Source organism: Myotis lucifugus, unplaced genomic scaffold, assembly GCF_000147115.1.
Source record: "Myotis lucifugus unplaced genomic scaffold, Myoluc2.0 scaffold_1, whole genome shotgun sequence".
Classification (NCBI taxonomy): Eukaryota; Metazoa; Chordata; class Mammalia; order Chiroptera; family Vespertilionidae; genus Myotis; species Myotis lucifugus.
Window position 1 is genome coordinate 15,320,349 of NW_005871049.1, and position 17,586 is coordinate 15,337,934.

Below are 17,586 nucleotides of genomic sequence, written 5' to 3' on the forward strand. Positions count from 1 at the left end.
AAAATGGCTTTTTAATCTTTGTTTTTAATTCTCAAATCCTATACAGTAAGAAATAAATTTATCCATGTTGTTGCATGCATTAATTGTTCATTCATTTTTATTGCTCAGTAGTATTCTACTGTATGGATATACCACAATATTTCTATTATCCTATTAATCAATACTGTGTTATTTTCAGTTTTGAGATGTTACAAATAAACCTACTATGAATATTCATATACAAGTCTTTATATAAACATATGCTTTCTTTTCTTTTGGGTAAATAACTAGGAGTGGAATGGCTGGGTCCCATAATTAGGTGCATGTTAAAGAAACTAACAAACTGTTTTCCAAAGTGGTTATGCATTAATTACATCCTCACCAGCAGTGTGAGGTCCAGTTCCTCCCTATCTTTGCTAACCGTTGCAATGGTCTTTTTAATTGCAGCCATTTTAGTGGCTATGAAATAGTATCTCATTATGGTTTTAATTTGCATTTCACTAATGTCCAATGAACTTTAGCACTTTTCACACGCTCATTTACAAGTCATATGTATTCCGTGGTAAAGTGACTGTTCAAATCATTTGTTCACTTTCAATTGGATTGTTTTCTTACTGTTGAGTTGCAAGAGTTCTTTATTCTAAATACAAATCCTTTGTCAGATAATCTGTACTTTCAAAAGAGAAATGCAACACTTTTAGATAATTATGCTTTGTTATTATAACACATAGTCTATCTGTACTTTAAATAATCCTTATAATAAGGTTAAGCATTATCTCTGTAATCCTCGGGTACCAAGTTTTCCCAAGCCTAATATTTAAGACTTCAGTCTCTCCAGTAATGCAAGAACCACCACGGAATTTTTCCCAAACAAGAGCCAATCTGGGGAAGTTCTGTGGCTAAACACCCTCCCTAAAAGTGACAGATATAGAAAAACAGTATGCAAAATAAAATCTACTCATTTTAAACCTTGAACAGAAAACATATTTAAGCTCCTCTAGTATCTTTTTTTTTAAAATATATTTTTATTGATTTCAGAGGAGAGGGAGAAAGAGATAGAAACATCAATGATGAGAATCACCAATTGGTTGCTTCCTGCATGTCCCACACTGGGATCGAGCACTCAACCCAGGCATGTGTCCTGACTGGGAATCAAACCGTGACCTCCTGGTTCTTAGGTCTATGCTCAACCACTGAATCACACTGGCCAAGCAGTTCCTCTAATATCTTTTTTTTCCCTCTAATATCTTTTTATATATCAAGAATAATTTCATACATGAAAAAAATTTTCATGATACATATTTATCCCTTGGAATGTGTTAGTGTCAAGACACAAATCTGAAACTCGTATAGCAGCACTAGAATTAGGATAACAGCAGATTATACTGGCAATCTCTGACATGGTATCAGGATATAGACAGCCCTAGGGTTACAAGTATCTCATGGAAGTAATTATGATACAATTGACAATATTCCCTAATCAGAGTGGTTCTCATCAGACACCTTATGCTAAGCTTATTTGACACAGTTTTTTAAAAGGCCCAGTATTAAAAGAATAAGCTTCCTCTGGATTTAAAAACAAGGAATAATTTTGGTTCATTAAAGATAGTATCTATTGATAAAACATAGGCTTGTTCTCAAACATGAAGTAAAATTATTACTCTAACGCATTATCATTATATAAAATAATCACTTGGTTAGTAAAAAATTATGCAAATCCTAAAATTTTCAGTTCAACTGGTTTTCTTTTGGAATGAGGAAAAATTTAATGATTGGCTTCAAATTTTTTATTTTTTAAATTGATTTTAGAGAGAGGAAGGGGAAGAGAGAGAAAGAGAGAAAGGGAGAAAAAAAAACATCGATGTGAGAGAGAAACAGCAATCGGCTGCCTCCTGCAGGCATCCGAACTGGGTATGTGCCCTGACTGGGAGTCAAACCTGCAACCTTTTGGTGTATGGGACAATGCTCCAACACCGGCCAGGGCTCAAATTCATTTTTAATATAAAATATGTGAGTGTTATTATATGTTAAAGAAAATAAAGATAGTATGACCCAAATGTTATTTTTTAAAGCTAATATAAAATACTTTTCAAAGCATACAAAAATTGTAAAACAACTGAGGATTTTTCAATAAAGATACCAGATATATTTACTGACCAGAGAAAACAAAGATATGTTTAATGACTTCTGTTTCCAGGTCACCTTATTGAACGATACATCATGAAATCAATAGTTGTACATCTAGGAAATTTACCAATGGAGCTCTCTTCCACTGGTGTATATATTTTAATTTGTCTCATGTGGGTGTCTCTTCCGTTTTGGTGATTGGCTAGAACAGCAATCTGTATCATGAATGTGCGAGTTGGCTTCTTATGGTTATCAGTTAAGGGAACATGAATCCAGCCACTTGGTTCCACCAATTCAAGTTGCTGCCAGGAAAAGAAAAGTCAGATTAGGTTTGCACCCAATGATATAATTTATTATAATGAATACATTCTAAAGTTGACTTATCTGTGGATAGTGTCAGGCGGGTACTAGACTTATCAAGGTGATCATGTAACTTATATAAATGCCACTATGTTGTATACCCGAAACTAATATTGTATGTCAACTATAATTGAAAAATTACAAATTTTAAAAAAATAGAATAAAAAAATAAAGTTGAGTTAAAATTAACCTCTTGCTCATCAAGAGAATGACAGTATGATAATAACCATTACCAGTTACTGGACACTTTTACCATGGTCTATTTCTACAGTTGCTAAACACATTACACGTACCATCTTAGTAGGGAGTCTTAGTGTTAGAATTAGACATGTATAAATGTATACATCCAACGGAAGACCATGTTGATAAAAGCAGGAAAATAATCTAACATGCCTCTGATATATTTTATTTCAAGAAATATGCCTAATACATCCAAAATCATACAACAATCAGATTCTATATAAATTATAAGAATATTAAGAGAAAATCAATTATTAAATAAGCATTAAACAAAGCTTTCTTTCTTGGGAATAGTAAGTGATTTATCTAGTCTTGATGATGATCTAAAATCTAGATTTTTAATGTTTTTAAATAAGAAATGATAGATTTTTTAAATTTAAATTTTATTTTAAACAGGAGTCCAAACTGTCCTTACTTCACAAGGAAAGGAAAACCGTAAGTTAAAAGGTAAACCAACATTTCTAAAAGTTTTCCTAAAGTATAAAGTAGTTTCTAAAACATAAATATTGTTTTTTTTAATTGCTTAATTAAAGGGTACAAATGAATTATATATGCATCACAAAAAATATAGGTTTATCTTATCAAGACAGTCAAATGACAATGAGTGTCAAAAACTCTAACTCGGGGTTCCGTGAGTTACTCTAGAAAAACAATTAAATAAAAGCCATGATATCTTCCTTTTTCTTCCTTTTCTTTTATCTTCTTTCATTCTTTCTCTTCTCTTTCCTTCTTTATTCTTTCTTTGCTTTTTTATTTTTTTAAAGAAAGAGGGTGGGTAGAGATGGGGCAAGAGAACTGTAATGATGTTAAGAAGGTAGTTGGTGTTCAAGACTAAATGATTTCCCCCTACAAAATGATTTCCCCCTACAAAATGATTTCCCTACAAAATATAAGAATAATTGAATCTCTACCCCCATGGCATTTCGGTCAGTGACATTTTATAAACTTCCACTAGAACTAACTCAAAATGAGTGCATCAGAAACCAGATATACCTGGTTTCTATCACTAACCTTTTATTCATTCAGGCCACAAATAGTTATTGAGCACTTAAAATGTTCAAGGTATTGTTCTAAGTACAGTTAAAGCATACAAAGCATGAACCCAAAGCCTATTCCAAACCTTAAAAAAAAAGCTTAGAAGCAGACAAACATCCTCTATGGCTTCATTCAATTTCTTCATGCATGAAGTAAAGGGATTGGACAAGTTATCATCCAATATCCCTTCCAGCTCTGACATTCAATGAGTCTGATTAAAAGAAGAAAGATGTAGTAGGCAGATGCCCACATCATTCCCCCAAACCTGTGAATATGTTAACATAGCAAAAGGGACTCTGCAGATGTAATTAAGGTAAAGATCTTGGGATGGAAAGATTATCCTGGATTACTTGGGTAGGCCCAAAGTAATCACAAGGGTCTTTAAAAGAGGAAGAGAGACAGAGATGTGAAGAAGTAAAGGCAGGAGTGATATAACCACAAGCCAAAGAATGTGGGCAGCCTCCAGAAGCTGGAAAAGGCAAGAAATAATTCTTCCAAAGAATCTCCAGAAAAGAATGTACCTTGCTGACACCATGATTTTAATCCACTGGAACCATTTTGGACTTCTCACTTCCAGACTGTACAGTAATAAATTTGTGTTGTTTTAAGCCACTAAAGTGTGTGGTAACTGGTTATAGCAGAAATAGGAAACTATTATAATAGACTAGAGGTCTGATGTACAAATTGGTGCAAGAGTAGGCCTTCCTTCCCCCGGCTGCCAGCACCGGATTCCCTCTGGCACCCAGGACCCGGGCTTCCTTTGGCTGCCAGCAGGCACCCAGGACCCGGGCTTTCCTCGCAGCCCCGGCTTCATCTGGAAGGTCGTCCGGAAGGATGTTAGCATATTATGCTTTTATTATTATAGAATATACACGGGAGTTTAGAGGAGGGAGAAAGCACTTCTGGTTGAAATAATCTATTCTCCAGGTAAATGTATAATAATGAATCTCAATAATGAACAGAAAGTGAAACCAAGATTCTAAATTCAGCTCCTTAATAATGTAATGTTTTTGACAAATTTAACCATTATTTCTGACAGATGTAATGTTATTTTTAGAGTATTTTAAACACTTCAGTGTACAAAAAGCTGTATTAGATTTTATAACATATATAACTTTTGGCATGATATATTCAGAATTATGAATGTAGTAAATTATTCAATAAATGCAATTAATTAACTATTTCTTCTGAACATATCATAAAGTTTAAAGTACTATATATTACAAAGTGTGTGTGTGTGTGTGTGTGTGTATGTATATATATATATATATATACATACACACACACACACATACATACACATACATATGGCTGTTAATGCCTCTCAGATGGCTACACCATCAACTATATTGCTTGGAAGTCATAAACACCAATTCATGTGTCTACTTCACTTCTATTGTGCCCAGTTTGAAATTCTCAGAGTCATCTCTATAAAGTTATTCTTCTCTTTTTATTTAAGTTACTATTCTGATACTGCCATATTTAAACTTATTTCATAGATTTTAAAAAAACCTCATGTACCTATAAATTTAAATTTTTGAAAATGATTAAAAGATTAAGATATTTTATGCAAAAAATATTTTAAAAAATATTTTAAACAGAAAACTAACAAAAGGCAAAATTTTGCCAAAATAACTTTCTTTTTTTCCCTTCCATTTCTGGTTGAACCTCAATAAATGAAAATCTCATCACCACTAAGATATATTTTTTTATTCCTCGTGTTCTTTCTGCCATCTTTCCCCTTTTGGCTCCTTTCTCCACACAATCACTCATTTGAAAAGTTGTTGTTTTTTAATTTTTCACCTGCTAGTTGTCTGTATCCCATTCCAATCTGAATTTTGCCCCCCCACTGAAACCAATCTTGCCAAAGTCACCTGTGACTCCTCACTTTGCCATATCAATTCTTTAATACAGCTTAATACTATATTCTGGATTTTCCTCATCTAATAATGTGCCTGACCAATGTCTATTTGTATTTGAAATTTTTAAGGCTTAAAAAAGCTTTATATAATATTGTAGTTTAAACATAGTTTTGTGTACAAAAATATATAACATGGTTTACAAAAGATAAGAGAATTTTGTAAATGACAGAAAATAACTGGTAATTCAGTAAAGACATAAATTTAAAGATTGAGAAGTTAAGACTTATTAATGCTAAGGCAATAGGATACTTGAAATTGTCCTATATAATTGTATCCAGACCGATGACTTCAGGTACCTCAAGTGGATATATGCTGGTGATTTAAAATTTTATATCTCCTTTTTAAGAGGCAACTTCTTTTTTTTTTTAATCCTCACCTGAGGATATTTTTTCCATTCATTTTTAGAGAGTGGAAGGGAGGGAGGGAGGAGGAGAGAAAGAGAGAGAGAAACATCGGTGTGAGAGAGACACATTGATTGCTTGCCTCCCCGAACATGCCCCAACCTGGGCAAGGGATCGAACCTACAACCCAGGTTCTGTGCCCCTGACTGGGAATCGAACCCGCAACCATTAAGTCTCCAGGCAGATGCTCTAACCACTTAGTAAAATTGGCCAGGGAAAGAGGCAACTTCTGAAGGTACCAGCAAGGGAACAGCACAGCCCTGGAGTTAATGCTCATCCCTGCTTGCCTCTTCAGTCTTGTCTTGAGTGGTCTTTCATCTAATTTCAGTCATATAATCTGCAATAATGCAAAAATAAATTTATACTATGAAGAAAACTGATTCTGAAAATATTCCAAAGATTAGAGATGGCAAAGAGATATTAACTGTATTTCATTAAAAATGGGTCATCTGTTGTGTGTATCTGCAAAAACAATTTTTTAATTAACTGAAATGAAATGAATTGCTTGAAAAAATAAGAAAACAAGAGATAGAAAATAAGAAATCTGGTAACTCGATAAAGGAGGTACCACAGCTAATAAATGTGAAGTCAGAAGAGAGAACAGAGAAGAAAAATATGAAAGAACATAAGAGCACCTCCCAGAACTGAAAGACAAGTGTCTCCTCACTGATGGGATCCACTGAGCACCCAGCACAATGACGGAAACATCACATGTGCGCGCGCACACACACACACACACAACTATGGTATAGCTCGTGAAATTTCTAAACATCAAGGATAAAGAGATTATAAATGCTTCTACAAAGAACAATAGGTCACATGCAAAGCATCAAAAATCAAGTGCTCCTTAACATTTACACTGAAAACTATGAGGCAATGGAGAATGTGCTTAAAATTGATAAAAAATTACTTCCAAACTAGAATTCCATACCCAGCCAAATCATCCTCAAGGGTGAGATTAAAATTAAGTTTTCAGTCATGCAAGGCTTCAACAATTTTACCTCCCATGTGGAGTATACATTCCACCAAAATAGGAAATAAATCAAAAAAGATGACGACCTGGGATCTAGAAAACAAGAGATCAACCAAAGAGAAGGTGAAGGAAACTCCCAGGATGATGTTGAAGGGGTATCTTAAGAAGACAGCTGTTAGTCCAGGTCCTCTGAGAAACAGACACCAAGACATGAATAGATGTACCAGGTATTTATAAGGGCAAATGTCTTTGACTGAAAAGGGGAGGGAGCCAGGGAAGGCTGGAAAAGCTGTCAGACAGTGATGCAGGGCTGAGCCCAGGGGAAGGAGACAGGGAAGGAAGGAAGGCTGGGTGGACCATGTTAGACTGCAGTGCAGTTCCAGCAAACGTTGGGCAAGGCTCTCAGGGACTCCTGAAGCCCAGGCTGCCTGTCAGGATTCCAGAGTCCCCAGGAATAAGCCTGGTTTATTACCCCTGCTGTACTCCCTCAATGGCTGGTGGAAGGCATGGTCTTGCACTAGCGGTGGTGATGGATTTCAGAGAGCAGCTGGGGCCATCAGTCGGTTACTCCTATGGATCATACTTCTAAGAAGAACCTTCTCATGGCCATCTTTGGTAGCTTTGTAATGTGTTACTCTTGGCCTAACCTAAACTACATTTCCCAGGATTCCCTTCCTCACATGTTTCTGGTGAGATGGGACACGAAATATTTTCATACATGAGTAGGAAGGCACAAGTGAAGCAGCAGCCATTTTGTTTTTCACACTCAAGTTGAGGTAGGAGCTCTTGTAGATCACACATGTTACTATCTGCTGGCTCACTTCACTGTCATGGGACAACAGCTGGGCCCATGGACTTCAACCTCCAGCATCATGACATGAAAACAGCTTACAGATTTATTTAATCAACTCCTACTTGTGTAAGGTAAAATCCCTGTAATAAATCCCTTATTACATACTGCCACACACGTCCCCTACACACATATATACAGACACATATATATGCTGTACACACACACACACACCCTAGTGCCCTGCTTCTCTGATTGAACGTATACCGACACACTGACACAGTAGCTGAGCTGGAGGTCCAGAAAGAACATTTCCCAGAAAAAAAAGTTTCCAAGCCCTGGCTGGTATGGTTCAGTTGGTTGAGCACTGTCCCGTGCACCAAAAGGTTGCTGGTTCAATTCCCAGTCAGGGCACATACCCAGGTTTCAGGTTCAGTCCCAGGTAGGAGTGCATGCTGGAAGCAACTGATCAATGTTTCTCTCTTTCTCTTTCTCACTCTCTTCCTCTCCCTCCCTCCTACTCTCCTTCTCTCCCTCCTTCTCTTCCTCTCTCTAAAAAAATCAATAAAAATATTTTTTAAAATAAAGGAAAAAAATGTGGATCCAAGAGAGTATATGTGACTGTTTCAAGGGGTATTTTATAGATCTGTCAGAGAATTTAGATAACTGATAATATTTTTTTTTAATTAAGGGGGGGAAATGAGGCAACTACTAATTCCAGAAAAATAAAATTATGTCTAAAAAGGAAATTTAAGCATAGAACATGACATGAATCAGGTATAAACAATATGTGGTCAAAATAATGAAAATGTGCATAATAATTTCAGCAAATACCATGAAAAACTATACTAAGAAGATGAAGAGAAGGAAAGTATATTAGGGAAGAAATGAGATTATAGAGCTAAGTCCTGATGTTTCACAGTAAGATATCATTAGATCATGTCTTTAAATATAGATATGTACATACACCTTATTTAGAATTCTACATGTCTATTACAGATATCTGTGTACAAATGTTATTTAGAAATTAAAGCAAATAAGGCTAAAATAACTAAGAGGATTGCTCCCAAGGATCGGGATGGGGATGTTAGATAGGGAAAAAAGTGCTATTGTTATAAATGCTATTGCAGTCCTTCCAGACTTTTAACATATGTACATATGTTTTATTGTATAAAAGTATATTTAAACCTTAAAAATTAAACTTAAAAAGGTGATAAAATATTTTTTAAAACTAAAGAAATTACCACAAAAAGTTAGCACAGTGGTTACCTCTACAGGATAGGGAAAGGATTGTGACAGGGAAGGGAAGAGGGTATACTCCCAGCTTCTGGGATGCTCATAAAGTTCTATTTCTTACATTAAAAAGTTATATACACATATAAACTGTATATGTATGTTTTATGGACTTTGGGGAGGAGGGAGTGCTAAGTACACAAAAGAAACAACTGCAGAATCTCCAGCACACAGTTGCAGAACTTCTCATGCTATAAATGAGGTATAGCTTTTCCCAAGACCCTGATATTCCAGGTAAATTATGATTTGCTATTAAGTGGGCTCTAAAATAAATAAATGTACATTTCCCTTACATTTGATATTTATGTTTTATCCTAGAATAAAAATGAAACAGAATTTTTGTATGTACAGTTGATATGAGAAAACTTTATGCAAACATATACAAATTTGGCCTGGCCAGTGTGGCTCAGTGGTTAAGCGTCGACCCATGAACTAAGAGGTCACTGATTCAATTCCCAGTCAGGGCACATGTTTCTTTCTCATTGATGTTTCTATCTCTCTATCCCTCTCCCTTCCTCTCTCTAAAAATCAATAAAAACATTAAAATATATATACACACACACATATATACACACACACACACACATATATATATATACATACACACAAATTTAGACTTTTCACATGCATGAGTAATTCTTAAGGTATAGCAAATTAAAAAGTATAGTCATTCCATCACCTTAAATCTTAATAGTAAATTCTCAAAATAAGGAGAGGTTAAAGATAGACTTTATGTACACAAGTCGGTAATATATCTAAGGCTGTTTGATGGCTTACCACTAGATTATAAACCACTGAAAAATAGATGGGGGAAATGAGGAATTTAAGATCCCCAAAAAATCACTATAAAATACTTTTTATATAAATCATTTGACCACTAAGTAAATAATTGCTTATTTTAAAAGTCCAGTAGAAGCAAAAGGAGACCCAATTACTTTTTTTTAAAAAGTTCAGTAGAAAAATAAAGCCTTTAAAAAATATTTTCACAATCAAGAACTGCTAAAAAACTAAGGCAAGACTTATGAGGAGCAAGTGACAAAATCAGCAGATACATTTGATTAAGAGACATACAAAGAGTCTTACTGCAAGGACATCACAGTTCCATGCAAGTAATGAATACAAAGCAGAATTCTAACTGCAATATAATCCTAAATACATTTTAAGTAGATGTGGAGCTCTGAAGGGGACTGGAAAGAAAGGTAATGGCAAGTATTTAGGAGTGGATGAGAGAGATATCCATTAATTAAGGCTGAATCCACCAAGTTTTCTGGCTTTATGACTTTTCCTTTTCTATGAAATAATCATAGTTGAGTTTTACTCCACATGTACTGATTTTACTCCAGCCTTGCAATAGCTCTATAAAATATACTATTTTCACCTTCATTTTATACACAAGAAACCTGAGGCACAAAGAAGCTAACTTTCCAAGCTTCATAGTTAGGCTGCAGAGCAGAAACTCACATGACTCCAAAGCCCATGCTCTTGGATCTTTATCAACTCAAAGATATAAATGTATAACCAATAGTTACTAGTATATGTAGCTAAAACTCCCCAATTTCATGAGATTACAAAGAAAAGCATACAAGTAGGTACTTTTATATTACCAGTTTTCAAGGCCTTGCACCTTTCAGCTACCATTTACTAAGCTGTTACCATATGCCAGACATTTGATATATATATATACTTTTTAAAAAATATGTTTTTATTGATTTTAAAGAGAGAGGAAGGGAGAAGGAAAGAGAGAGAGAAACATCAACGAGAGAAACATCAATCAGCTTCCTCCTGCACACCTCCTACTGGGGATCAAGTCTGCAACCTGGGCCTGTGCCCTGACCAGGAATCAAACCTGCAACCTCTCGGTACATGGGATGATGCTTAACCAACTGAGCCATATTGCCCAGGGCAACATACATTTGTTTTAATCATCCCAACACCACAGCCCTAATTCGTAGCTGAGGAACCTTAAGTTCAGAGAGGTTATATAATATGTTGAGGGTTACCTAGCCAGTGCAGGATTAAGTCAGGATTTGAAAATAATTTCCTACCAAAACTCTGAACATCAAAGTAATAAAGTAGTCTTCGAGTATGTCTGCCTGAAATAAAGATAAAACAAGAATATATTCTAATATTAGAACAAGTGAATAAATATCAGAAATTCAAAAAGCTATAATCCTGTATATGTTTTAAAGACAGGTGGAACTCTGAAGGGGATTGGGAAGAAAAGAAGTGAAAATCTCATGACCCTCATTGTTTCCTATTAGTTATGGGGCCTCGACATAAAGCATGACAATGGGAACACACAAAGTGCTTGTTAGAAGTCCAGACAGAGGTGAAAACCCAACACACACCTCTAGTTATATTAAAGATTAAATGCGAGCATCTCTGGTATTCTCAAAAACAAGTTTTCAAAGCAGCTGGACTAACTACCACCCCCCAACACACACACACATTCTGCTTGCAAGATCTGTGATTTCCATTGGTCCCTTAACTCATATTTATAATAAATTTTGTTTGTAAAAGTACAAAAAGCCACCTCATAATTTACTTTCAAGTGTTTCTGCAAATCTAAAACATCTGTCTAGAATAGTTAAGGTGGAATTATACAAAATGAATATTTTAGAGTAAGAAGTAATGAACTGTATTTAATATGAATTTTTAAAGTACTAAACTAACTCCACTACTTATTACATAGATGTTATGAAGTTTGATTTCATCTTGATGTAAATTACTATCATTTTGAGAAAAATGTTAACCTGTTTCCTCAAACTGCAATCAATGACAACTGAGTAGAAAAGTAAAGACATTCCTGTTCTATTCACAAGCACCAGTGGACAGCCCAGTGGGGAAATGGCAGTGTGCCAAGTTGCCCTGTGAGCAATTAGGCTTCCTGGCAATCAGGAGACTCAGGCGTCTTAGGCCCTTATAAAACTAGCAAGTTAAGGAACTGATGCCTTTCCTCCCCTTCCCTGGAGGCACATGCCAGATATAACTTGTTTAGATGACAATCTTTTTCACCTATAGGACTAAAAGAAAGGTGAAGATGAATAAAAAGCACACTGAGGAGAATCATGTGAGAGATTAGCAAGTATCACTGCCTACTGGACCTATTGACTAAATGTAGTAACTGGTCCCACATAGACAGTAATCTCATTCTAATAATCAGAAGAAACAATGATTAAAAGATTGATATAATGATTATGAAATGTAAAAGTGCTTTTAATTGATTAAGAAACTCAGAGTAAAATTCAGAAGCAAACAAACCTGAAATTCTCTCTCAATGAAAAATAGTTCAAATTGGTAAAAACCTAGTTTCAGCAAAGACGCGTATAACTTCTATGTGAAAAGTTCCTAAGAAAAAAACAAATGATGTTGAATGATTCAAATAAACCTTCAAAGAGACTGGGCATCAACTTCCATTTCACAAATTTAAACCTGAAGTTCTCTATTATCTGTAAATGCTTTCTCTTCTTGATGTTTTGCAAGTTTGAGTGAAAGGTTCAGACTGCCAACACACTGGACTACATTTTGCAAGTTTGCTGTGTGTCTAATATGATATCCAGCAGCATAATAAGAATAAAAATGAATAAAGTAAATAAGGTTAAAAATTTATGTAAGGATCTATAATATACTTTCTAATACATTCCTTGATTAGGTAGGGTCAACTAAAAAAATTTTCTAACTCAATATTAAGAAGCCACCATATTTAAGTATCTGAATTTCAAGTGAAATACAGGACAATTTTATAACATTTTTATATTCACTTAGCCAAGATACACTTTACTTAATAAATAAAATAGATTTTAAGGGGCAAAAGTCAATATGTAAATCAATCCTTCTTCATACATATATATAAAAATATATTCCAAAAATCTCATTATTACCTCAATACTTTATAATTTCATTTAAAGTTTTTCATTATTTTATAGTCCATAAACATATAAGCCTTTTCTCTACTTCTTAATGTGCCAGTGACAATCATGTAATATACATCTATGACAACTGAGACTATAAACAGAAATGCTTACAAATTTAAAATATAAGGACCAACAAATGTTTCACTACACTCAGAAAACACAGAGTCTTTATTCCAAAAGGAACTTTCAGTAAAAAAAATGATGTGTGAACAGCAGACACTGATGTTCACACAAGCACACTGCAGACAACCCAGCAGGCGGTTTTCTGTTTTTTTTGGATTATGCTCTGGAGGTGCTGGCACAATGGAATTTCAATACCATAATTGCTTATTTCTCTGTGTATCTTTAAAATAACAGGTAAAGAAAAAAAAATCAACTACAAAAATAACAAAACAAAATGTTTTTAATTCTTTTCAAAGGATGTAATTTATAACCATTACACAAATAGAGAAGAAGCACAAAAGGGGGGAAAAAAAGAAATAAAGTAATGTTCCAAAAGGTTCAGTTTACAAGGACCTCACACTAAGTTTTTTTTTTTCTCTGCAACCCTTACTAGAAACAGTATTATTTGCTAAAAATGCACTAGCTGCCAAGAGCCATGGTCCATCTAAAGCAAAATGCTTAAGATGGAAACAGAGTGTTAATACAGAAAAAAGGGCACGATTCAGTGTACAGATTTCTGTGAAACCTACTTTAAAAAGAATAAAGTCTTGATTAGGATATCTTTTTGAATGAAAAATAATTGCAAAAATCTATAATATATGTAGCACTATATTGAAACAATAAGTTGTAATCAAATTTCAAACTTTCTAATTAAACTTTCTTTTTTTGGTAAGTTATTGGGAATTCAACACTAGCCTTGGTTCACATGATAGAACAATGGGAAAATTTTCCGAGTGGTTGAACACTAACCCTGACAAGTGTGGAGAGCCAACTACAATACATTATATGGTAGCATAACCTGCCACCCACGTTGCTGAGAGAACAGCTTTCAAACACATGCACTGAGCTGTAAAACCACAAAATCCCTTATTACACATTGTCTTTCTTACTCTAGGTGAAATATACCATCAATTCTTTCCATTATAAATCTTTTTTTATTACTATTTTTGAAGCCCACTTAACAATTTGATTGTCTTTTTCTTACAATGTAAAAGATGCTTTAAAAAATGCAACAGGAATGTTAACATCCTTCTACTGTATTACAATGAAGGCTGATATCTGCTGCACAATTTCTCTAGCTCAATTTTGGTGACTCATATCCCCCTAATGAGTTTTAAGCTAAAATTATTTTTTTCCCCTTTAAAAGACCAAGCCCTGATAGTGGTTCACTAAATTTGTTAAAGCATTTGAAAACATTTGCTTTCTTTAAGAAAGACTAATATACTGCTCTGAGGGTTCTTTAATAAAATATATGGTTTGCATCATTAGAGAGAGAGAGAGAGAGAGAGAGAGAGAGAAGGAGAGAGAGAGAGAGAGAGAAATTGTCAAAATCTGTTAGTGAATGACTGTTCCTCTGTCTCTTCCAATATTTCTCACTTCCCCCACTCTGGCACAATCCAAACCTCAACCAACCAACCAACCAACTAACAAACAGCCATTTTAGATTCAAGGATATAATGGTGCTTTAGACAATACTTGTCATATATTGGTAAATGAAGCAAGAATGCAGGACAACAAACATGCTCCATCCTCAGTAGAGCACTATGCTCTGTCAAAGTTGTTACCTTTCAAAAAACAGCTCACTGCAATGACTATCGAACCTATACAACAGGGTTTGAGATACAGAACAAGAAGGGTGACAATATAATGAACTTAAAGACACTACTTTTTAGAGATTCAAGATGTTTAAAATAATTTCTAAAGCTATGTGTTTTTCTCTAACATTTTGCCTAATTAATTTCCCTCCAACCTTTTTTCTCCTATCTTGTACATTTCCCTCCCCCCAACTTCCTCCCACCAAGACCCACCTCCACCCACAGTCTGCTAACTAAATCATAGTATTCCAGGATAGTTACAGGACATAACAGTTTCTTCTGGGGTTTTCATTTGCAAAGTTGTTGGCAAAGAGAATTTTATTTGTGTTTCTAGTATACCAACATGGTCAATTAGTCCTGTGAACTACTGGTCTTTCTGCCTGATGGCTTGGTGAATTATTCAGTGAGACCTTTCATAACCTATAATTGAACATAACCAATTAACCTCAGAACATGACAATGCTGGTATCTAATGGGATTTTAAGTTTATCTTCACAGACCAAAGTAATGTCATTTCCTCCAAATTGGTGGTATATTATTTGATAGAAACTTTGTATTTTTCACAAATTGAATTTGTAAGTTATGGTATACAAATTACTCTATGTAATTTATGGAAGTTTACCATAAAAAATGTTGAAGCTTTCCAAAACCAATAATCAGCTATTATGCTTATATTTGCCTATATAGTTTATACAACTAAATAAAGAATATGAGATGTAATGACTATGTAATGTACCAGCTGGGTACTGGAAATATCAGGGGGAACACTTTGTAAAGTATATGATTATCTAACCACTATGCTGTACACATGAAACTAATACAAAATAATACTGAATATCAACTGTAATTGAAAATAATTTTTGAAAAAATTTTTTAAAATAGCTTTTTCATGGGGAGCTGGGAGGGCTAAGAGAATCCTGTAATATGCTATATCCAGTGCTCTTATCAAGATTTCTCCAGATGTGCAGAAAGTGCTGTTACTCTCCCAAAAACTAATATGGAAATAAATTTGTATTTTACTTTAAATATTCAAAATATCTTCATATTGTCAAATATTATTTATTTTTAAAAAACACAAAAGATAATTTGCACTTATTGAGTGTTTACTATGCATCAGGCAATATGAATAAGTGCAAATTTTATCCTACTTGTCTCAGGAATCCAATGAATGAGCATTGTTATCCCTATTCTATGTATGAGGAACTTTAAGTTTCAAAGAGGCTAGATGTGTTACTAAGTTTCACACAGCTAACAAGTGGCAAAATTGAGGTTTGAAACCAAATCTGTCTACTTTGCTAAACTGTCGTTTTTCAACATCACTTGGCCTAAAAAATATGAGATAATTCCCAATCATCTCCAAGTATCATTTTATAATAACTGGATCATAGAGTATTGCCAAGTTTCAAAACTATTCTATCCTATATAATAAAAGACTGATATGTAAATTGTCCCCTTGACCGGGAGTTCGACCAGGAGTTCAACTGGGAGTTTGACCAGGGGCGGGGCCAGCCAACCTCCCACGGCCCCTGCCCCTGGCCAGCCCGACCTCTGATTGGCCCCTCCCCTCAGCCGGCCCAGCCTGATCGGGCTCCAATCGGGCTCTACTCGTGCACCGGGCCTCTAGTAAAAGAATAATATCCAATTACAGTAGGTCCTCGGGTTACGTTGGAGATCTGTTCCTACAGTGCAATGTAACGCTATTTTCGCCATAAGTCGGAACCCACCTACATAAGCACCTACGTCACTCACATGAAGCACATACACAGCACTAATGAAGTGAAACAGTAAAAAAAATTTAAAAGAAAGATAACAATTCCTGACCTTTACTTGTGGTAAATACATAATAAAAAACATAAAGCACATATGTACATACGTTGAAATGACGGAACTTTTTTTTTATAAATAAATAAGAGATGGCGACGTAACCACGAAACAACGTAGTCCAATGTAACCTGAGGACTATCTGTATTTACCGAGAAACAACTAGGAGGAGATGAATAAATGAATAAGGGTGTTTTGATAGCCATATAATTGTATCAACACTAAAGTTTTATTAATAGTAAAACAATACTCCAGTTTTTTACTTATCAAGTCTAACTGAAATGGGCTCTCATATATATGATCTTCCATACACAGGCCTGTACCCATGTTACCTGCTCACACACACACACAAACTCATCCAAACTGTCACACACAATACTGTTTCTTTTTAATTTAAATTCTTTATTGTGTAAAATATTACATATGTCTCCTTTTCCCCCCACTGACCTCTCCCCAGTTGCTCCCACCCCCCAGCTCATGTCCTCAACCCCTCTACTGTCTGTGTCCATTGGTATGCTTATATGCATGCATACTAGTCCTTTGGTTAATCTCTTACCGCCCTCTCCCACCCTCCCCTGCCTTCCCTCTGAGGTTTGATGGTCTGTTTGATGTTTCTCTGTCTCTGGATCTATTTTTGTTCATCAGTTTATGTTGTTCATTATATTCCACAAATGAGTGAAATCATGTGATATTTATCTTTCTCTGACTGTACTCTCAGTTTCTAAGCTAAAAGTATTATCTATTATGCCAGGCCACAAAGAAATGAAAGCCATCTTAATACTATAGGTATCAAGACACATAAATTTTTTGCAAAGAAGGATTTTTAAAAAAATATATATTTTTATTGATTTCAGAGAGGAAAGGAGAGACAGAGAGAGAGAGAGAGATCAATGATGAGAGAGAATCATTGATTGGCTGCTCCCTGCAGGCTTGATCCTCTACTGGGCATGTGCCCTGACCAGGAATCGAACTGT

General features: G+C 34.9%; 1 protein-coding gene across 4 annotated transcripts in view; it reads right to left on the reverse strand.

Moving 5' to 3' along the window:
* Window positions 1-1,981: 1,981 nt before the first annotated feature.
* ANAPC10 (anaphase promoting complex subunit 10) overlaps window positions 1,982-17,586 on the reverse strand; it is a 44,136-nt gene continuing 28,531 nt past the window's right edge. Inside the window, exon 5 of one of the 4 annotated variants that reach the window (XM_023754787.1) lies at window positions 1,982-2,408. In XM_023754787.1, the coding sequence (XP_023610555.1) occupies window positions 2,178-2,408 (231 nt within the window). In that variant the 3' untranslated portion in view covers window positions 1,982-2,177. Of the gene's footprint in view, window positions 2,409-6,261; window positions 6,402-17,586 lie in introns of those variants that run through there. The other 3 variants (XM_006081738.3, XM_023754803.1, XM_023754794.1) reach the window with 3 other exon arrangements.